The sequence below is a fragment of the Lissotriton vulgaris genome, unplaced genomic scaffold (assembly GCF_964263255.1).
Source record: "Lissotriton vulgaris unplaced genomic scaffold, aLisVul1.2 SCAFFOLD_959, whole genome shotgun sequence".
In the NCBI taxonomy this organism is placed as follows: domain Eukaryota; kingdom Metazoa; phylum Chordata; class Amphibia; order Caudata; family Salamandridae; genus Lissotriton; species Lissotriton vulgaris.
The window spans coordinates 533,945-557,122 of record NW_028250762.1 but is presented as its reverse complement, the minus strand read 5'-3'; the positions used below and the strand labels follow the sequence as shown (position 1 = coordinate 557,122).

The 23,178-nt window shown below is 42.7% G+C and overlaps 1 protein-coding gene across 1 annotated transcript in view; it reads left to right on the top strand.

Moving 5' to 3' along the window:
• LAMP3 (lysosome associated membrane protein 3) overlaps positions 1 to 23,178 on the top strand; it is a 95,664-nt gene that overhangs the window by 49,194 nt on the left and 23,292 nt on the right. Inside the window, exon 3 of the mRNA XM_086950647.1 lies at positions 6,966 to 7,082. Within this exon, the coding sequence (XP_086806773.1) occupies positions 6,966 to 7,082 (117 nt within the window). The remainder of the gene's footprint in view (positions 1 to 6,965; positions 7,083 to 23,178) is intronic.

The following is a 23,178-nucleotide window of genomic DNA, read 5'->3' as shown; positions in this document are numbered from 1 at the left end:
CCACCTCCTTTCAAGTGCCAATATTTGCAATTATTAGAGTACGGTCTTTTTACGTCACTTTCCTAATTGTAATTCCAGATGGGTCATTAAGCCATTTTGCGAGTCAAAAATGCTTTCCCGAGTCGCAGCCACATATCAAACCGAGATTTTCTGTGAGCAACCACTGTGTAATTTTGTGGATTGCAGTATTTGTGATCTCAAACTGGCTTTGTACACCTGGCCTCAGATTCCCAATCATTTTCGTGCATTTACACTCACCTATAGAGGTACGGCTGATGGCGTTCGTGTGGCTGATTCCTCATTGCTCGAAATTTACGATTAAGCTCATGAAAAGGGGCAGGGGCATTGTGTAAACTTAATGGCATCAAAATTAGTCCTAATGTCCAAATCTCATTTTTAGGTATGTGGGTCCATGTGGTCTTAGGGCCTTCTTTAAAGTAGAGGGGGCTGCACTCCATTCCACCAGGGCAGCAGAGGGACGTACTCCAGTGCCCCGGCAAAGTACAACCTGCCCTATGTCGATATCTCCACCAGGAAGACAGAAGAATCTCTGTGCCACCAGCAGAGCTGCCATAATGCATCAAAGGTGATGACTCTTTGCTATGCCGCCACCATGTTGTGTGCCCACTCTGCAAAGTTTTTAGTTTTTCTAAAAAAAAATTCCAATGCAAGAGTTTGCTGTGGACAAACGAGTCATTATTGGCCCTAACGTTGTGGGAGTTTTACCCAAAGCTTGGGAATCACCAGGCTATCCCTGTCGCTCCTGAGCAGGAAAATAGGACATTGGAGCTTCTGCTTCATTTTTGACAACCATTTACCAACAGTCCAGAATCATTTTGGTGGTTGGTCAAAGGGCTTTGCCAGATAGGCCAGTGTAGGCTGTGCCCTTGGAAACATGGCTGTTCCCCTGATACTTCAATGAGTGAGCAAAACATAGGTTTATGTGCTGGGTACTGCACTACATTTCTGGTGGAGTACGTTGTCTTCCAAACTCTAGAAGATGTAAGCTCTCGTTAGGATTAACTGTCGGCCTTGACTCAAATCAAGAAGACCCAACCTTTTTGAAACCCTATTCTAACTTATCTCAGTGCTTTGAAGTTCTGGAATACTTCATCGAACAAACCCAGAGAGGCGTAGCATATTTAGAGCCTTGACTTCCCCTACTAGGATTGCCATTACCCAACTTGTAATGGAGTACAACTTGGGGGATGACTGTAGGCTACTTCTTCCAAATTAAGGCCAATAAAGCATCAATTTTCAAAGATATGTGACCATCTCCATGGAGAAAGCTTACTTATCCCTATCCTCTTTGTACACAGGTTAATGGATTTATAGATTCTTACAGTATATATATATATATATATCATAGAACAGACTCCCATCTTGGATAAATGCATGGCATGCATGAGCAAGCTGTATAGATCATAACCCAATCATGACCACATCATATATGACAACTTCTTTAGAGGTTTTATGGATTCACTGATTGCGAGCAAGTAAGGCGCCAGGAGGATCACTCCATGGATTGAAGATTCGGCTATTGCAGATTCGAAACATGAACGGCTCCTGGCCCTTTCTACTCTGTAGTACAAAAGCTCAACGGCACATTGACACCGAGGCACATGAGGATTCACCGCACCCTTTGGAATGCATTGTCACACTTGACCATCACATTGGTCACTAAAAACGACAAGGTTGCACTGAAACTTGGCAGCTACTGCTCAATCTCCCTGCTCAAAGTACACTTTAAAATCCGCACTAAGGGCCACATGCATCAACCTATTTAGGAAGTGCAAACGGTGCGAATCGGTAAATTCGGCCGTTTGCGATTCCTAAATAAGTTTTTGGGATGCATCATACATTTTTGTGAAATTCGCTATTTTTAGCGATTTCCAAAAATGCGATTGCTTTTAAGGAATCGCAAATTGGCGATTCCTTAAAAGCAATGCATGATTGTTTTTCAAATTGCGAATTAGCAATTAGGGGGTGCAAATTACCACAAGGTTGAACCTCGTGGTAATTTGCGAAAAGTCATGAAAATGCTCAAAGATGCATTTTTAAAACTTTCATGTTACAGACACACATGTTCTTAGGACATGTGTGTGTGTGAAACATGCACTTTAATATAAATTTCAGGGGTGCAGGGGGGGGGTCCTTTGGACCCCCCTCTGCACCCTTGGAATGCATTAACAAATTGCGAATCGCATTTTCAAATTCGCAATTTGTAAATGCCTTCCCATTGACTCCTATGGGCCTTTTGGCCCATAGGAATCAATGGGATTTGCGAAATCGCAATTAGGAATTCGCATAATATTTGTGATTCAGTAAAAATTTCGATTTTTACCGAATCGCAAATATTATGCGAATGAAATCATGCATCCCATTTTGCGATTCCTTATTTGCGATTCCCTAAAAATCGCAAATAAGGAATCGCAAAACCTTACAATGATGCATGTGGCCCCATGCCTATTGCAGGCAGCACCCAATGCCATACCCTCCAGATAAAACACGCAGATCAAGTTGGGTACAAGAAAATCTATGCTGCATATTGAATATTATACACAAAGCACCCAACAGAAACCCCACACGTCCTTGATACCTGCTGGTGCTGAGAATACCATTGATTGTGTGGAAAGCTCCAGATCCTTCATGAACTGAAAGAATTTGGCTTTTCAAGTTGCTTCATCTTCTCAATACGACATGCTACGCTTTCTCACAGGAATAGACCGACGCATTGTAATGTAGTCAGTGGCATGACGATTAAGAGTAAAGATAGATGTCATTGAAGTACCCATGGCACATCTTGAAATAAACTGCTGCTGCATGTACTTGTCATCTTGTTAACGCAGTCCGCTCAGACCCAGAAGTTCCAGTAAACTCTGAGATTTGCCACTTAGGAAACCCCTCAGATTTCAAAATAACATGGAACAGGATGGGGTTCCTCCCTTAAAAAGGGTAATCAAACATCACAGTGGGGCTGATCCACAGAACTAACTTAAGACAAAATCCTAAACTTACTACTTTTGGTATTCACAGAAGTTAGGATTTTGTCTTAAGACAAATTTAAGACAAAATCCCAACTTAAGTCTGTCTTAAGTCTGTTTTAAGACAAAATCCTAACTTCTGTGAATACCAAAAGTAGTAAGTTTAGGATTTTGTCTTAAGTTAGTTCTGTGAATCGGGCCCAGTGACTTTCAAACGAGATTCACTTCTGCTCCCAACTTAACTTGGAATTACGTTTCAGTACACCCTTAAAGGTATTAGAATGCTGCCCTTTTTTTAACATTAAATAAACATGGCTTTATGAGATGATCTTCCAGTCTCACCTTTGGGTCGATTTTCTCTTTTATCCCAGAGGAGTAATTTCTTTGGGAATGATACATCTGATAATACCAAAACATACTTCTGTCTGTTGTATAGGCTTGTGTGGCAAGTAACCTGAGCTCTTATGAGAGGCAAAGAGCAAGGTGGTTTAAGAATTTGCAGTGTAAATCTGATAGCGTGACACAGAATGGAAAATTCAGATATTGTGCGTCAACACAAGGACTTTATTTTGAAACATTTTGACATCGCTGTTGGTCAAGCCGACTGGTTTGTTGTATTCGCATACTCTGATCTTTGGACATCAGTAGAAGTTCTGGAGAGAAATTCACAAAGGAGAAAACATTGATGTCTGCCTCACTTCCACCTCTACAATCTGGATACATGACCACGTTCGCATTGATAGCCGGTTGATTTACTGAGAGGATTCGAATGCTAAGAGAGTTAGATATTTAAACTTATGCTACCTTAGTATAGTCTTTGATTCTTTTAATATTTTCAAAATCTTTGTAAGCCGGGAACGGAAGACCTTTCGAAGTTTGTACGGCCACAACGCTGCACAAGACCGCTGCACCACTGAACCACACAGAGAAAGTAGGGGCGGATCAGTATGTGTAACTCTTTAGATCTTGAAACTATGTAATCATCTGGGCCTATGCATTTCTGCAGCCAAGTATCAAAATCCTTATATCACGAATAGACTACAAATCAGAAGATCTGGTTTTGTGGATCCCAGAGGGGGCTTGATGAAATACAGAACAGACCAGGACAGATGTATGAAGGGGTTTTGTATGTACAAAGCCTGTGGTGCAAAAAGTGCATGCAAAATCACAAAATCCATTGAAAAAAAGAACAACAAATTAAACAGCAATGAGCAGAAAAAAATGTGAATTGCAATATCAACAATGAGAGTGCATGTGAGTTGCAAGTGAAATGGAGTACTAAGGTGCTGTCTCCCCCTGTTGGTACTGTCAAACAAATTTAGCAGTCTTTTTTAGATGGTCATGCAGTTGCGAAGCATTGAACAAATGTTTTCTTTTAGAGGCAGCCCATGATATTTCTTTCAAAGCCATGCCTATGACTGAGGGACAACTACCAGCAGCAGCAGTGGAGGGGGGGAGACAGCAATTGGCAGGATGGCTGCATGCTATCGCTAATGTCCTATTCACGATGGGCAACACACAACTGTGTGGACCACGGATGGCGAGTCCAAAATCCTCGTCCCAGAAACTTGGAGCAGCACTTCCGTGGCATACTTGGATATACCGCTAAAATTCACCAGTCATAGTTATCACAAGTAACTTTAACTCATGCCCTAAAGTAACTATGACTCGCTCCTTTGCCATGCACTGCTTATGACATCACATATTACACCTCTCCTGGTGTGTTCAGTGACATCATTTACAGCATTACTGATGACAGCTGAACTAGCATCATCGATGACAACACTGTGCATGGCAGGGGCGTGAGTTATAGTTACCCATTCTTGAGCCATAAAAACCCTAAGCTCCCTGTCCTCTACCCACACCAACCCTAAAAACCCTCTCTTCTTTTAACTCTACCCTTCCCTTAATCCTAAAAATCCCTTACCTCCCTTTAACTCTACCTGCTTAAAAACCCTAAAACATCCTACATTCCTTCCCCTTTAATCTCCATTACCTTTAGCCATCCCTTAACCATTGCCTATCCCTTAACTTTTAAATTCCCTGTTTTAATGCCATAATATTTATTTTTAGATAAAAAAAGACTTAACCTGTGTGGTGAAGTACAGAAGGGTAAAATACCAAAGAGGGGCCTCCATGGGTCTTACCTGTGTGTTATTGCACAATAACATCTTGCGGGGTAAAGAGGGTGGGGATAAAAACTACACACACCGCATCATTAATAGTTATTCTTGGGTCATCTACCACCTCAAAGACAATCTATTCAGTGCTGCTCCCTGGTCTGAAACATGGCTGATGAGGGATGAAATGATCACCTTTATTATCAATAAAGAATTGAAGTTGCCAAGCGACAACTGACTCCGGTATCTTTGCCAAGGAAGTCAGATAGGATTTTTTTGTAATGTTCTGTAGGGTCCAATGAGTGATTTTTGATAAATAGGGTCGCAGCAGTGGCTTCAGAGTCCTGCTAGACTGTTTCCTACTTCAGTAACATACCACACAGTGTTTGGCCTTAAAAAAAATTTTTTGCATTAAACTGCCCAGTTTTTAAAGATTAACAAATACTACAATGCCCTCAGTTGCCCAATTCGGTGCATGTAATTCGGGCCATTCTAGACGACAGATTTATTAGATTTATTTTCAAATATTACTCATATTTTCGGGTACATTTTACAATTACAAATATTTACATTGTACGTACTCATTGTATTGGGAAATTGAACGATTATCTTTGTGAATTCACAAAACGTGAATTTGCACCTATAAAAGTCTCAGGTGTTATGCATGAGTTAATCTCTTCCTGGTGCAGGCATTGTGTGTTCAAGGATTGGGCAGACCCTTACACTTTCTGCACACCCAGAAACTTATAACTTTGTCGGTAATCACACACCTTTCCATTACCTCTTCGCCCTCTTGAAATAGTCAGACATTTACTTCTGGCAATTTGAAAAAATACAATAAACTTTGCTGTACTAATACTAGCAGGAGATACACATTACTGTTTGGATCAATGGTAAATTAGTGTCTTCAAACAAATAGCATCAGGGTAGCAATTGCTACACCTTGTTATCCTTTTGAAAGGGTATTTAACCTTTACAAAGTGACAGCAGCAGCTTTGTCGGTTTATGTGTGGCACAGCTTCCATAGGACGAACATTTATTTTTTTGCTATTTACTTTTCGCTGTTTGACAACCCTTCAAGAAATGTTCCGGAAGTAAAAGTTCTTCCACCTCAGCTCCTTCCTGGAAAGTTTTGAAGTGATCTCCAAGTGGGCAGGGTGAGAGAAAGGGGTTCCCAAAACACTTTTTCCCCCATGCATTATCCGTAGGCAAAATTAGACAATGGTACAGAAAAAATGGCTGAACAGAATTACACCAAATTTGCCAGAAATCTAGATCTTTACTCAGAAAGTCTGATTTGGTGTAATCTGTTCTGTAGTTTTTGAGACATTAAGGTTCAAAATGTATGGATATGTTGACAGTTGGTCCTCCAAGACCTCAAATTAAAAGCATAGAGCGTTTTGATTGGTTGCAAGAGCTTTTTGTCCTGAAAGACTGAGTGCTCTCATTTGTTGGTCACAACTCTTCCTACAAAAAACTATCCTGACCATAATGCAGGCACTTGCGCCATGGCGCAACGGACTCTTCGTTGACGCAAGGCAGCCCAAAGTGCGCCAGTTTAAAAAGAGACCTGAACGACGCCATATTTTTATAACTATGGTGTAGTTCTGCTCTCTTTTCATTCACGTAGCACAGCACGGCAACTTTCCTTGCTCTGGTACGTTCCTTGAATCTTAGTGAATCCAGACCTTAGATCATAGTGTTGGGTAGTGTAATTGTATAACATATTTCTGACTAATCAAAAGACACAGGACAAAACAAAGTGGTAGTTGACATTTTTAACAATATCTCCTTACAATCCTGAGTATGGCTTAATGTATTCACCCTAGAACATAAAATGTACGTTCTTTTTGTCTTGCAGGATAGTTTCTTCAATATTGTACCTAATCAAACAGTTTATTCTGGAAGTTGTGGGCTTTCCAGTTCCAACCTTAACATAACGTTTCATGGCGGATTCATTAATTTTAACTTCATAAAGGTAGGTGGAAGTTTGTGTTTTCTGCATTCTGCTCTTTTACATTTTGAGATGGTCCCATTAAGAAAGCATCATGATTTTGATCTACCTGCCTAATATTTAAAAATTTCAGGAAGATTTTAATGTTGCGTTTTAGCTTCCATATTGTGAATATCCTTCTTAAAGAGTTTCAAAAGTTGATATAAAAGAAAACGTACAATCTGGGACTCGCGGCGGTGATCATGCAGGTGTAGCGAACAACACTTGGCTTGTGTTATCCGTGTAGTGAAGTACAAGCTCAAATGTTTGCTTTGACTCTGCTCTTTCTTCTGTTTACTTTTGAGTTGGAATCCCAGAAGCCCTCAGTGTGGTCCACTGTGATCACCATTGTCATGTCAAAGTTCAGCTTAAGTGTATTCTGGCTCTTACAAGCACTGTTTGCTGGCTTGAATTTCGTGATTTCAAAGGCAGAGGTGATGAAGGCTTAATTCAAGTGCTTAGATATCATTGGCAAAACATACAAATCAAAATCAAATCTACAGTTAATTGCGTCTTAGCGTTAACATGAAGACCGCATAGCTTAGGAGGCAGGAAAGGCTTATGTGGCACTCCACATGATAGGGTTTAATGCCACAAGAGCATTGCAACCCCCATGTATCTGATTCCATATAGATCTTTACTGATTCCTGATATGAAAACTAAAACCTTGATCCTACTTCTGTGCAACACTTTATCACTGCTGGTTTCCTTTGGAACAGAAAGTAACAGAAATAGCAACACACAAAGAAACATGAGTAAAATTATGTTGTGTTTTTGTGCTGATTTGTGTTTTGGGATGTAGCAGGATGTTTTGTGTTGTTATTGGGTTGTGCTGGGATTGTGCGTTTGTTGTGTTTTGTTGTGGGATGTTGAAAAAGAAATGTGTTGTAGGAACATGTTGTTTTGTGTTATGATTTTGTTCGATTAGATTAAATGAGGCCCTGCTGCCGAGAGTTTTCTCTTTTGTTGCATCTAATACTGTTGGTGGGCTAAATAAAGATTAATGCTGTTGCAAATCTGACTAGGTCACACCATGATTGGCAGCCAAAATTGCCTTGGAGTGGCACCAGGAGTATAGATGCTGTCGAGGGATTTAATTCTCCATTCACCTGTGACCCCTCAGTTTTGAGAATCCAGAGACTGCAGATTCCCCACTGCATAGTGCGGAATCTGTTCTTGCACCATGTCTAACGGAGAAGTAAGACTGTGTGTGTGTGCGCACGTGTGTGTGTACATACCAACAAGGGTTGGGAAAAGCTCCATAAATTCCAATAGGGGCACTCTATTTTCTGTTCCCTTCTAAATGTATAACTATACAATTCCATCACTGGGCCCAAGCTACCTCCACAAGGATGGTGTTGCAGAAACACGAGTTCCAAGAAGTGTTCACAAACATGCTATACCAGTGGTTCCCAAACTTTTTCGACCCACGGCTCCCTCGACCTATTGGCTGTTGGCTGCGGCTCCCCATTATATTAATTTTTTGGGGCGAGTGGGGAGATGTAAACCTGGCCGCAGGAGTACATCCATTTTTCTCCCTGAAAATAATCGGGATGAAGTCTACGAAGGAATTCTAATCAAATTGTTACAATAAAACACCTTGTGGGTGCTTTGGCTTTTTGGTGTGTCAGCTACATAGTAAAACATATCTATATTGTAAATAGACATTGAGCAGTGCTAAAACAAGCTTGAGTCTGAAATTGTCTACAAGGCACTGTACCGAACAAGGTCAGAAGTGTAGGGGAAAGTTAAGTCGTTTACATTTTAGCGTTAGGGCCCTGTACAAAAGTAAGGGTTTTGGGCACTGATTGCTAGTTGCTTGGTACTGTCCAAGTGCAAATTGTGCATCCATAATTACTCTTAGGACCCTGCAAATACAGTGCAATTATGGGTTACACCCTTCGAATGGAGAATAACTGTGCCTACTTTGCATCATACTCCCTTTTTTGTGAGGGGGTTGAAAGCAAACAGTTACCATCTGCTCTGAGCAGGTGGTAAATGTGTGTGGGGGGCTTCTGAATGGGGCAGGGGCGAGAGTAGCATGGAGGAAAGGTAAGGGAGGGAAGGGAAGCGATTGGGAATATTAGTTCTGGTGGAGGTAAGATTTAATGTTCTACCCTTGCCAGAGAAAAACAATTGGGATAGAGCTCAGGACTGCTGAAAGTGGCGCCGGAGACAAAAAAAAGTGGTGGGGTGGGGAAATGAGGTGCCAGGGGAGCGTGGGGGCGTGTTTAATAATAATGCTTCCTGCTGCCAGCTGTCCCTTAGACAGCATCTGAGATTCCCAATTGATTCCCTGCACTGCTCTCATGCTATATTACCAAGCATGACAACTCATGGGTTGGCCCCTGGTGCCTGTATGATTTGACATTCTATCATGTATATATTATTGGAAATGACAATATAGGCAAGCATTATCACATTAAGGGCCAGATGTAGGAGCCAAAATACCGGTCAGTAGCGGTCGATTTCGGCCGTTACCGACCGGTATTAAGTATTTGGCATGTAGGGGCCCTATTTTACCGATTCGGTAAATTTACTGAATCTGTAAATTTACCGAATCGGTAAAATACCAAATCGGTATTTTTACCGATTCGGTAATTTTGAGATGTAGGTGGGACTCTTCTGAGTCCCACAGGCCTTACCGAACCGGTATTTTACCACCCAATCCAATTGGGTGGTAAAATACCGATTCCAGGTGTGCATGCACATGTGTGCATGCACACCTATGCCATGTGACAGACAGACATACCCTAAGGGCATGTCTGTGTGCCACATGTCACACGTGCCTGAATCGGGGTGCTAGAGGGTGTCAAAGTGACACCCCCTGCACCCTTGCAACATTCGGTATTTACCGAATCGGTAAATACTGATTCGGTAATGCCCATTGATTCCTATGGGCTTCAATGCCCATAGGAATCAATGGGCATTACCGAATCGGTATTTACCGATTCGGTAAATACCGATTCTTACAGAATCGGTAATTCAATTACTGATTCTACCTAAATCTCCCCCCTTCTATTTTACCGATTCATAAATACCGAATCGGTAAAATTCTGTATTTATGAATCGGTAAAATATACTTACCTACATCTGGCCCTAGATCTATAATCTTACATATATATTTACAGAATTTCTTGGTGGTGATGAGGACAACTGTAATACAAAAACTTGCATATACCCAGGAAAAGGGTGTCCTGGTGCTAGTGGAAAAAGCCTTAGCTCGGCGGTAACCAGAATTTGACCCCCAAAAAAAGAAATTTGAGAAGAGTAGAAGTCCAGTAGGAGGCTGTTGAACCAGTTTAGACAGCTGCCAAGAATCCCCATGACTAAATATTTGGGTAAAAGTTGAGTTCAGAGACATTTCTGAAATCCAGTTAAACAGCTTTTTAACTTTAAGACTGAGATGAGGGTCATTCTGTCTTTTGGCTGTTACCACTGAGGAGCAACTTTTCTGGAATTTAGGAATATGAACAAAAAAACAGGTGTGGAGCAAAGAACCCTGGTTGAAAAGTAGGGGACAAAAGAGAGGTGAGGTAGTCATGAGAGGTGGAGTAAAGCTCTCGATTGCAGAGACAGAAGAGTTTATAAAGACAATGTTTCTGCACAGGGAGCCAGTAAAACGTTTAAGGATCGCAAAGTAACCAGGTCATTTGTGGAGACCTAAACCCCGATTTACTAACACTCTGCAATGGATTTGGGTCGCTTTTGTGAACAATCCGACGCAAAGTGTTAGGGTGGGATTTTTTATCCAATGCACATTAGGATTTACGTTGGATAGTATCCCAAAGTAACACAAAGTTGCACTATGCTCAGCTTTGCTTTAATTTGCGTCAAGCACCCATGGGTAGTGCATGGGTGTTCCCATTGCAACCACCCAGGGGTTTGATGCAAATCCCTATCTACAAACATTGGTAGACAGTGATTTGCTGTCTTTTTTGTGACACAAATCCGGCGTAAAGTGTTAGGGAGCTATTTACTATCCAATGCAAATTAAGGTTTACGTTGGATAGTATCCCAAAGTAACAGAAAGTGGTGCTATGCTCGGCTTTGCATTGATTTGCGTCAACCACCCATGGGTGGTGCATGGGCGTTACCATGCAATCACCTACGGGTTTGATGCAAATCCCTATCTACAAACATTGGTAGACAGTGATTTGCTGTCACTTTTGTGACACAAATCCGGCGTAAAGTGTTAGGGAGGTAATAACTATCCAATGCAAATTAAGATTTACGTTGGATAGTATCCCAAAGTAACAAAAAGTGGTGCTATGCTCGGCTTTGCATTGATTTGCGTCAACCACCCATGGGTGGTGCATGGGCGTTCCCATGCAATCACCTACGGGTTTGATGCAAATCCCTATCTACAAACATTGGTAGACAGTGATTTGCTGTCACTTTTGTGACACAAATCCGGCGTAAAGTGTTAGGGAGGTATTAACTATCCAATGCAAATTAAGATTTACGTTTGATAGTATCCCAAAGTAACACAAAGTTGTGCTATGCTCGGCTTTGCATTGATTTGCGTCTACCGCCAATGGGTGGTGCATGGGCGTTCCCATGCAATCACCTACGGGTTTGATGCAAATCCATATCTACAAACATTGGTAGACCGGGATTTGTTCCGAAATCTTATGCTGCCTCAAGGAAGTTCTCATGTGTGCTGCATTGTAGAGCACACATATATAAAGTGGGGAAAGTCTTAAAGCATAGATTTGTTCTGGAGGGACAACTTCAAGTAGAAAACCTATGCTTTAAAGAATGAACATGCCTTTGCACTATGGCGCAAGTGTGTGTGCACTGGTGCATGACTGACAAAGGTGCGCCAACTCTGCGGGAGAGAAAAATGCGCCATATTTTAGTATAGGTGGCGCTGTTCTGCTGTCTCCGCTTGCTTTTAAAATGCAGCACAGCAACTTTAGTCCAGCGTGCCCTGCGTCAAAGAATAGTAAATCAAGACAAAGAAATAGCACTGGAACCGGCTAGAGAAATAGAGACAACAGGGCTGCAAAAAGTGACTTACACTGGTGAAGCCTGGACAAAGTGAGGGCCCGATTCACAGAACTAACTTAAGACAAAATCCTAAACTTACTACTTTTGGTATTCACAGAAGTTAGGATTTTGTCTTAAGACAAACTTAAGACAGACTTAAGACAAAATCCTAACTTAAGTCTGTCTTAAGTCTGTCTTAAGTTTGTCTTAAGAGAAACTTAAGACAAAATCCTAACTTCTGTGAATACCAAAAGTAGTAAGTTTAGGATTTTGTCTTAAGTTAGTTCTGTGAATTGGGCCCTGAGAGCTTGGAGTATGGTTTTCCTAGCCTATTAGGAAGGATTTTCTGAAACTCGTCAAATAGGAAGAAACAAGTAGAAGTAAGTTTGTTTAACTGTTAATGGTCGGGTCTGTTGGCTCAGTGGACTAATACGTCTATTTCAGGGGCCTGTGTTCGACCTCATGGTCACAGGTTCAAATCCTGGCGGGTCCACTCAGCCTTTCATCCATTTGAGGTCGATAAAATGAGTACCATTGGGTTGGGTTACAATGGACATCTGTTATTCAGGCCCAATACCCTCTGTGTGAACGTGCACTTTACAAATACTTATGTTATGTGAATCAGAGGTAAGTTTGACATCAGCGAAAACTAGAAAAAAGAACAGGTCAATGCATATGTCACAGACAGTAATGTAAAACGAAAATGTGGTTTCTTTTTTTTTTTTTTGCACCCCGCTGAAGATCTTATCGAATAACAAACAGTTGTGAGCATGGTTCTCATTTTGGGGTGACCAGGGGTCGCAGCTGTGACCCCTGGCTTGCCTTTTGCGACCCCTGACACTTCTTTTGCTGGCTTCAGAGGTCGCAAAATCAGTGCCTGTAAGACAGCGGCAGATTGGTTGGGTTTCCCTCTCATTGTTTTCTGTCAATTTTTTATTACACTATTGGTGAATTTTATTACATTGTTTACTATAAGTGTAATACAAATATAGTATGTTTAGCTGGAATATGACCCTTTGTAGCAGCTTAGGTAAGTACATAATGATTCTAACTGAATGTTGTGTGCATGCTTGCAAGTGAGAGTGGGTTTATGTGAGTGTGTGCATGTGCAAACGTGGGCGTGAGTGACCCCAGGCATTTTGATCAATTGACCGCCATGGTGGGGAGAAATGTACTTAAGTAGTCAAACACAGAGGGGCGAAAAAAGAGCAAAGCTCTGCGTCTAACTCAAGCACATGACTAACTTAAACAGAAGAAAAAAGAGGAAACTACAAAATCACTGATCTTCTTTAAATACTGAAACCTCATTACAATGACATTTAAGGAAGTAGGTTAGTTTCTAAAAGGGGAAGTGTGTTTCAGGAGACCGCTTGCAACTTGCAATAAAAATGATGCAGAGATGCGAATCTGTGTTTTCATTGCAGGTTTCATTGCAGAGGTGGGAAAGAGGCAAATCAGTGCTCAGGGCTGCCTGTACCATTTCTTGTTCCAGGCATTTATTTCAGATGTATTCATCACTCAGAGATTAATCATGGCTCATTCATTTCAAACGCCAATAATTAACATAACGTGTGTTTGTAAAGCGCATGTCCACCCGTGGGCATTTTGGCGTTGAATAACAGATATTTATTGTTACCCACCTCAATGGTACTCATTTTATTGGCCTCAGAAGGATGAAAGGCTGAGTAGACCCACCAGGATTTGAACCTGTGACCATGAGGTTGAACAAAGGCCCCTACAATGGAAGCATTAGTCCACTAAGGCTAGTGTGGTCAATATGCGGCTCCCCTTTCCTAGATATTGAAGAAGAATTCTTACAGACCACATAATACCTTGAATAGTGGCTTGTTGAAACTTCACAATCAGGCTCACCCAGCTTCTATGTGGATTTTCTTTTATGTTGTCTTATCACGATTTCCTATGAGATAGTTTCCTTTTCTCCGTTGGTTACTCTATTAACCAACACTAACTCCATGTCATGTTGTCGCGGCTATAACTTTGCACTTCTCAAAATAATGGTATTCTCCGGCAATGAGTTTATCCAAACCCCTCTGAGTATTTAGATGTTTCATTGTATTCTTCCATTTTATTTCAGAAAAGGACTTATTATATTTGACTTCTTGGTTTAAGAGAAGACATGATATGCCACGGCAACCAGTAACATATTGATATATAATGTATACATTCTCTAGAGGCTATGATATACGTTCCTTCAAAGTTTTAGTATTATGTGGTTACAGCAATATTTCTGTTTTCATATTTTCTAATAACAACCTATTTGAATGGGGGGGATAAACTTTATGGACATTCATCAGATGAGCCAAGAAGGACAAGTATGAGATAATATTCCAAGGGCAACCAATTCCGTAGGGGGACTATTGAAGGTGGGGAGGGTCTATTTAAACCTAGAGAGGTGGGGATGGTGCTCAACATTCGTGGATGCTAGTTAAAACCTACAAAGAGCCTTAAAGGGTTCAGGGTCATAACTGCTATTCACACGGAGTCACGTCCACTGTATACAGTACACGTATGGGTCTGTGATGTCTCATACTAGGAGGAATTTGTGCACTTGTAGGGGAACATCGGCTCATCCTACGTCAACTCGTCATTGTATCATCGTGATCATTCGTTGATTTTTCTCAATGATTTTGTGGTTACATTTTCAGGCTGCTGATTATAAACTATAAAAAATATTCTAGCCACCATTTCTCTGCCTTTGAAAAGGAACCACCCGCTTGTCCGTCATTATTAGTGATTAGCGGGTATCATTGTTGTGCCTGTCTTAGCTTGTGCACTACCTTGTTTGTTAGAACTTCACTTGACTCCATAACCCCTCTTTCAGTTGAAGAACCCCACAACAGAGAGTACATACATGACATCCCCTTTGTCAATCATTGTCACAGAGGTTTGTGGATTAAGTGAAGCTTTAATATGTCTTTTAGACATTATCAGTGATCGCTAGAATCACATCTGTGATGTTTGTTTGGGGATGGGGGTATCTTCCTCCGATAACCTCAAAAAATTCTCTCTGATCACTCTGGGTTTTTACTAAGCAGGTTCCAACATTTGGAGGAGAGCTTACACTAGTCGATGTGATAACCTGCGGACACGTTACCTTCTCAAAAAAAGTCTGAGAAGTCATGGGATTTGTAAGGACAATATCTTAAACATCTGTTCTTATATTTGTTTCAGAAAGCAAGCCAGAGGTTCCCTCTTAGCTGGTTAATACTATGAACTGGCTCTGTAATGTCTACACAGTAGCATTATAAAGTGGGCAACAATATAACACATTAAGCCCATAACAATTCCCATGTGTACCTCTTTACTAGCATTCACACTCCGTTTAGTAGCAATGGTAAAGTTGGTAGTCCTGAGCACTCCTGACCCTTTCTATAACAGCCTGATATGTTTTCTTGTTCCCTTTATGGAGATCGTCGTCTTTTGGTACCCAGACAAGCGCATAATAGAGTTTGACCCAACATGGTGCCATGCACGTTTGAGGTCATCAAAGACATAGTGTTAGTTTTTCACACCCATCCAAGAGGATGGTGTTGCTGACAGATTTAAAGTGTATGCTCCTATAAGAGAGTGTTACTAAAAGCACTTATTTTAACGCTGTTTGTAGTTAAGAGAGTCGTATAGACCAAGGCGGCTCAACTCCAGTGTCCTGGTGGACATGCAGCCTGACATTTAGTGATCTCTGCTTGCATGGCAGAGATGTACAAGTCTTCAGTGGAGCTGCTGTCAGGATGGCTCCTCTGAAGGCGCTAGAAGTTGGCTGAGCAACCACCATAGTTCATGCGGCCGCTCAGCAGCCATTTTTGTTTTGAAAACAATCTTCAAAACCGCGGGTGTGGGGTCATTTTCTTTCTGTTCGGGACTGACAGCCTTTGCGTGGTGGTCCCTAAAAGAAAAAATGACATAAGAACATCTGCCTTAAATTGGGCGGATGATCTGCGGTACTTACACTGCTGTCCGCAATTGGGTCTGTTGGCTGTCAGTCTAAGGTTTCCACCACTGGAAGCTGCCCTTCGAAATATGAAGGTCTGCTCAACCCTAAATAGAGCAGACAGACCGTCGATTTGCCAGTCAGGGTATTCTGCCACATTTGTGGTGGAGTACGATGTCTACCAAACTCCAAATGGGGTCCTAGGTCTTTAACGCAGACTTATTTAACTGCTAGATGAGTGGTAAAAACAATCCCTTAATCTTAACTCTTTTTTTTGTGCGAAGCGAAGTTAATCAATTTGCCTAAAAGTGTAAAGGTTGCTAGTTCATGGGTGCCCAGTGCCGGTGCAAGAAAGAGGGACTGATGTCAGCTTGTCAAGATGTCCGCATATAATGAATGTATGTGGATCATTTAGATCAGGGTTCTTCAGAGTCGGTCCTGGAAGGCCAGATCCATGCCATATTTTTAAGATAACTACATGTTGCTAAATGTGGAAATGCTAAAAAAAATCTGGCATGGATCCAGCCCTCCAGAACCGACTTTGGAGAACCCTGATTTGGATCGTCAGCGGCTAACCTGAAAGGCTGGCCTGGATTCGGCTTTTTGGACCAATATTGGACAGCCCTGGCCAGAACTAGATGCATCAGTAGCCAGTAACCCTGAGCAGTGCAAGTCATTTGATGTGCGAAGACCGCACTGTACGAATATGAGACAACGCTACTCTTTTAAACACTTGTCCCCACAGCAAATGCCTGCTTGTGCAATTCTTGCAAGCACCGTGGCCTGAAAAAAGAACTCGATTACAACATTTACAGCTGGGCTTTGTTCCGCCAAGCTTTGTTTGAACTCCCACAAGGGTTCACGAGGACGCAGCACGTGCGACGGATGCGTGCTTGTTAGGTGGTCACGCGCCTCATTGACGCCGGGCGTGGAAAGCGGAAGTTGTCCTGGGAAGCGTTTCACACTGTTGTCAACATAGGTGGTTGGTCTTTGTGTGATTATAAAAAGGGATTAAAAGATTTAGGGGCAGATTTACAAGCCCCTTGCGCCACTTTTGCGTCACTTTTCCTATGTTAAAAGTGACGTAAAAGTGGCGCAAGGGGCTTGTAAATCTGCCCCTTAGTTTCAAGAAAGCAGAACTGCATTCTCTGTGATAATTATTTAGAAGACTGTAAAATATGTTATCCGTTCACTGACATAAACCCAGGACCCCACACCCCCCTCCCCCCTCACCCACCCCGCAGGTGAAAGATGCATTCATCTCAAAAGGTGAGAGAGAAAAACAAAGGCTACGTGGGGAGATGGAGAAAAAATAGGAAGCAAGAAAAATAGAAAAAGACTGAGAGAGACCAGGAAAGAGGAAAAGAAGCAGAGAATAAGGGAAGGCGAGGAAGAAAGCACAAGGAAGAAACAAAACGGAAGAGAGATCAATACAGAGCTAGGCAGATGACGAGAAAGAACAAAAGAGATCGCGAGAAAGAAACGGATCAAACGAAAAAACGGAGGGAAAAAAAGAGGAGAGACATGAATGGGAAAGAAAGAGGGAGTGATAGAAAGTGAGGAAGAAAGCTAGAGGGCGAAAGAAAGCAGGAAGGAAACAGGGAGAAAGAACGAAAGAGAAAGCGAGAAAGAGAGAGAGATCAGTAGTGAGGGAGGAAGAGCGGAAGTGAGACAGGGAAAGAAAAAGAGAGCAAAGAGAGTGGGAGAGAGGAAGGGGGCATCATTTTTTGCAGTGATCGGAAGATACTGCTCTCACGCTCAGTGATTTCATCGTGGGACCATTTCTGATCAGTACTTTGGTTCTGTTTTTATTGGTGTCATTCCCCTTATCTCTCTTCCTCTTTCAGCGGGTAGCAGATGGTGCATTGCTCCAGCTTTAAGCGATGCTTGGTGAGTGGCTGACCATTGGCTGCAGCTGACCTGCAAAAGAGTTTACTTACCCCTAAGGGATGTAAGATTTCATGAGTAGGAAAGAGTGTTATTGTACAGGCAAGGCCACAAGGGACCGGGGGAGTATGGTTCTACAGGGAAGAAACCCTCTACAGCTCTGCGTGGAGCACGGCTCCCCAGGTGTATCCCGGGGGAAGTGGCCTTTACTACGCGTGGCCTGCGCCACACATGCCGTTTCCCCGCAAGCAGAACCACGCTTTCCTTAACCACGCATATGCGTGGTTCAGGCAGTGCGCGGTCTAGATGTGTGGATGGCAGGGAGAGGGAGCTCTGAGACACAGCCTGGTAAGTGGGGCTGCAGCCAGGTTTTGGGGTGGTGGGGGGATAGTTTGAGGCCTGGTTTTAGGGCTTGTGGGGTCAGGGTCGTTTTTATGGCTGGGGCTGTGAACAAGGGCTCAGGCCGCGGGGGACGGGGTCGCTTTTAGGGATGGGGTAAGTTTTTAGTGCTCAGGGTGGAGGGCTGGGGAAGTTTATAGGGCTGGGGACGAGAATTGGGGCTAAGGGGGGCTGGGGTCAGGGTAGTATTTTAGGACTTGGGTGCTGAGATTTAGGGTTCAGGGCGGGGGGTAAAGGACAGTTTTCCAGGTTGGGGCAGTTTTAGGACTCAGTGCGAAGAACCTGGGGTTGGGGTCGTTTTTAAGATGTGGGGCATCATTTAAGACTGAGGGGGGAGGGACAGTTTTCAGGGCTGGGGGCAGTTTTAGGGTGAATGCTTCTTAACCACGCATTTCTTTAGCAATCATGCCTTTACAATGAAATTGCCTGGTAAAGGCATGCGTGCTAAAGGAATGCGTTGTTAAGATACATTCGTTGTTGGGACTGTGTTGTTGAGGCACGTGCGGTTTAGCCATGCTTGCCTCTGTCATACAACCGTCCTTGGGTCCCAGGTGAAAGATGCGCTGTGGAACTGAACCAGCCTCTCCTTCTGACCGCTGTGCTACCTAGCCTGCTGCTCTGTAGGGGATGCGGGCAGATATACAAAGCTTTTTTGTGGTCTCAAAACCTGCAATTCACCAAATCACAGGGTTTATAATCACAAAAGCACTTTTCTTACAGTACAAAAGCTCTTTTATGAGTCTAAAAAATTCTATCCAACTATGTGATCCTTTCTGAATTGCAAATAGGAGAGGGTGTGAAAGGGTCGTCCCCACCTGTTTCTGATTTAGAAGGAATGTATCAGTTATTGGTGACCACAATTGCATTTGCAAAGCATGGGTGACTTACAGACGCTCAAGTTGGAGTGGTAACTGATTCACAAAGGGGAATCCTTCCGCTTGGTGGATCCTGTTGGCTCCCCCAGAGGAGCAGGCAGCTGTCCTGTGGTCCTGCAGTAAACCTTCATTTAATAGGACCCTTCAGGGTCCATTTTGTATTCCCCGTTAACCACGCCCCTACCACTTCACAACTACCCACTTCCCCCAGAGTAAACAGTATCAAAGTTGTTACTAAATCTGGTCGGGGGACTTTGTGGGAGGTAAAGGGCTAATCATAATGAGGCCCCTAGTGGTAAATGGGACTGAAAATGCGGTGGTGCAATTACATGGAAGAGGTTCAGTGTACTGGAATGGAAATACAGAAAAATGGCTCTTCAAGTGGATTATATATATCAAAAAACAACAACATTTTATTAGGTATAAAATAAAGAAAGAAATTATGAGATTGAAAAAAATGGCATGATTTGATTTGATATTTATTGCAAACCAAATGCTTGTACTCAAACTAATGCAAATGTAATGAAAATAAGCTGAATAAACACATTTAATCTTTGTAATGCAGCTTCGAGGTCTGAGTCCTAACTGAGTATGATGTATATTTCCATAAGCGCCCCTCTTAAGCCCAGAGCGACCGCCCATGAAATGCTTCAAATGGTTTTTGAGACTGTACTCTTCAGCGAGGATAAACATTGTGTGCTAAGGAGCAATGTATTTTAACATAGTATGTTTAAACCAAGCGTTTCTGGGATTCATGCTTCAATGCAAGCTGGTGTTGCGCAAAAAGCTGTAGTGCATCGTGTGGAGAGCTAAAATACCTAGCTGGTGCCATACAGACTCAATCATGGTGATTACTGTAGACGATGAGGAACAATTTACAGCACCCATGTTTAATTTACTCTTATATGGTCAGAATGGTCCATGCCCCAAATATGGAACCCAAAAGAAACCAGCATTTGCAATGCAATAGGCCGCGCATTTACGCAAGACTTATTGCATTGGAAACGGGAGTGCGGGCGGACCGGAAGGCACAAACGGGAGTGCGGGGGAAGCCGAGAAGTCACGGACTGCCGGGTGGGCACAATAAGAAAATAGTGTTTGAAGTAAGGGGCCAGTAAACATTGAAGGATACAAATTACCGTCACGAGGAGTGACTAACAAGCCTAAACCCCATCAGAAGGCATCATTTAGGACCTAAGCCAATGACAAAGATGGGCGGAGAGTGGGCAGAGCTTCCACAAAGCTTCCATGCTAATACTGCATGCCTCGCAAAGCGAGGAGCATATGCGCTGTAACCCTACACACGACCTAAAAACTATAATCAACATATGGATGTACTGATGGGTCTAATTCACACAAAAAATGGAAAGGGAGTCAAATACACCAGGATCAAGCTTGCACTACTATTCTCAGTTTGGATGGTTCACTTAGCATTGCAGGGCAACCTGCACAAGAAGTGGTACACATTTGACATATCCTGTTATTCAGGCAAAATCCACATATTAAGGGCCTCATTTACAAGGGATCTGTGCTTCTGTGGACAGATGCAAGACTCATAAGCATGGGTTTCACCCATTTGCAAATGACGCCTGTCCCTTTCGTGGACCCACAGTGGGGTAGAGTACACCGCCTGTTTTCTGTGAAATGGACAGTAGAATCCCACACAATACGTAATAAAGACCATAGAGTTTGAGGCTGTTTTCAGTTTAGCTTGTCGCTGAGACATGAGCTTCTACAATAACCATTGTTCCCATGAGGTATTTAAGAACTGTGAATGTCTTGAGGACTGATCATAATGGTTTTATCATTCAAAGGTAAGACAGGTGCCTGTAAGGAGTCCTAACGTACACATGTGTAATGTACTTTGCACCTTAAAAAGTGTGAATGGTTGTGTTAAAGTGTTGATCCTGGGGGAGTGTCAAGTCAGTAGCTAAGGGCATGTGAAACCTACAAAAAATATTAGTTTGGATCTTCACAAACATCTTTGAACTGTCTGCTCTTACCAAGTGTATGAAAGCTACACACAAATGAACCAATGTTCAGTGTGCAGAAAGTGAGGAAAAGTAGAATAATCCTGCAGGTTATGTTAGGTAATGTCTCAGAGATTTGATTCACACTGCATTGCTAGTAGTATGATCATTCCGGCCTGTTGTTTCTGAGACCCTTCGTGTCCTAGCGTTTGAGATTCCATCACAGACTGCAATGTGTTTCTGTTTGAGTTGGATGATCAGAGGTGTGTGGTAATTATTTGTGTATCTGTCTGGTTGCAAGTGGGATCTCTTGATTAGTGTTTGATGTGGCTACCTGCAGATCATTACTGATTCCTTTACATGTGTTCTCGAGGGGAGTTATATGCATTGGCCAGCTTGAGGTTTGTTTATGAGGCACTTGAGAGTATAGTGTGTAGTATAGCTGGTTCCACAGCATTCCTTTGAGTACTAATAACCTGGTATTTGTAAAGTGCGAACTAATCACCCCTAAGGGTCTCAAGGCGCTGGAGATCAAGCGAGCTATTGCCCAGAGTCACATGGTGCTGGTGAGCTGCCGCCGGAGCAGAGGATCGAACCACGAGTCCTACTCTCCGGAGTCAGCCGCCCTGGCCTCTGCGCCACACCTCTTTCTACTCTGCCGAGCACTCCATTTCCCGGTCATAACAGATTTGTAGTTGAAACACAGTGGGGTGGTTTGGGTCCCACTTTAATAAACAAAGTTTAGACCTGGGCTGTGGATTTGCTGCCTTAAACTATATAACTGGTTTGGGTTGCTGTTATTTCGAATGCCTCCTCATGCTGATCTCCAGATACATACTTTGTGTAGAGTGATGCTTTTCACAGGATAGCACTTATGCTGTCTCTAGCCTGGAGCACCCACAACAGAGGCACAAAGAGGTGTAGGATGTCTGCACCTGTCTGTCATCAGGCCAACTGAAGGAGTAATGAGGGACAGACAAAAGGACAGGCCTCACCTAGAAACGTTCTCACCTCTAACAACAGAGTGTAGTCTCACCTCTCACCCCAACCATCTACTGAATGGCAGTGTTCAGGAAGAGTAATGAGAAGACTCTTGCCCCTTGCTAAGAAAGGGCCACAAGGAATTTCTAAAGCTACCCTATATCCATCACCTTCACACCAGTGGTTGGATTTCCAGCTATAGGAATGCCGGCACTACACTTCCACTCACTGACTGGGAGCACAGTCCTCACCTTCCATTTTGTACTGTGTCAGGTCAGGGGAATCCAAAATGGATCCCAAAGGCCTCCATTGCTTAGGTTCACTTAAACACCATGTTCGTGACCACATGTGTTGCTCACAAAACCCATGCACATATACTTGACACATACAAGAGATGCTAGTGGAAGGGTCTGGCCATACACATAATATCAATACTTTACACAAGTGGGCCAGTCAGCTTCACTCTCTGTGACACTAGTAAAAGTGTCTTGTCACATTATTGATTCTTTTAAAAACATTATCTGCTGTGAACAGCGCTTGGTGCCCCTCGTGAGATCACAGGACTGGTCCAGGACCTCACATTGTCAGGGGACAATCCTCAGCCTCTGTGCACATGCTAGATTAGTGTGACACCAGAGTCAAAACAAAAGTCAGGATGTATGTATAGATGCATGTGGTATTTCTATAGCTCGAACATAGCTAAAAGGCAGTGGAACCAGATATACATCTAGTTAGGTACTCAGGATGGGGGAACATGCCTATATATCATGAAGGGGACATTCCTCTCCCAAGAGTAGGGTTCTCAAATTAGAATAAGTCAGTTGTGTACCATTCAGATGTGTGGGAGCTTTAAACAATATATACACTCACACTTTCATATATGTGAATTATGAAAAAGTTGCTACTTTCTCACAATCGGAAACATAGGGGCCCATTCGGATCGCGGACGGACTTGTATCCGTCCACGACCCCAGAGTAGGAGGGAACCTCCGCATGGTCTGCGGAGTTCCCTCCTGTGCAATTAGGAT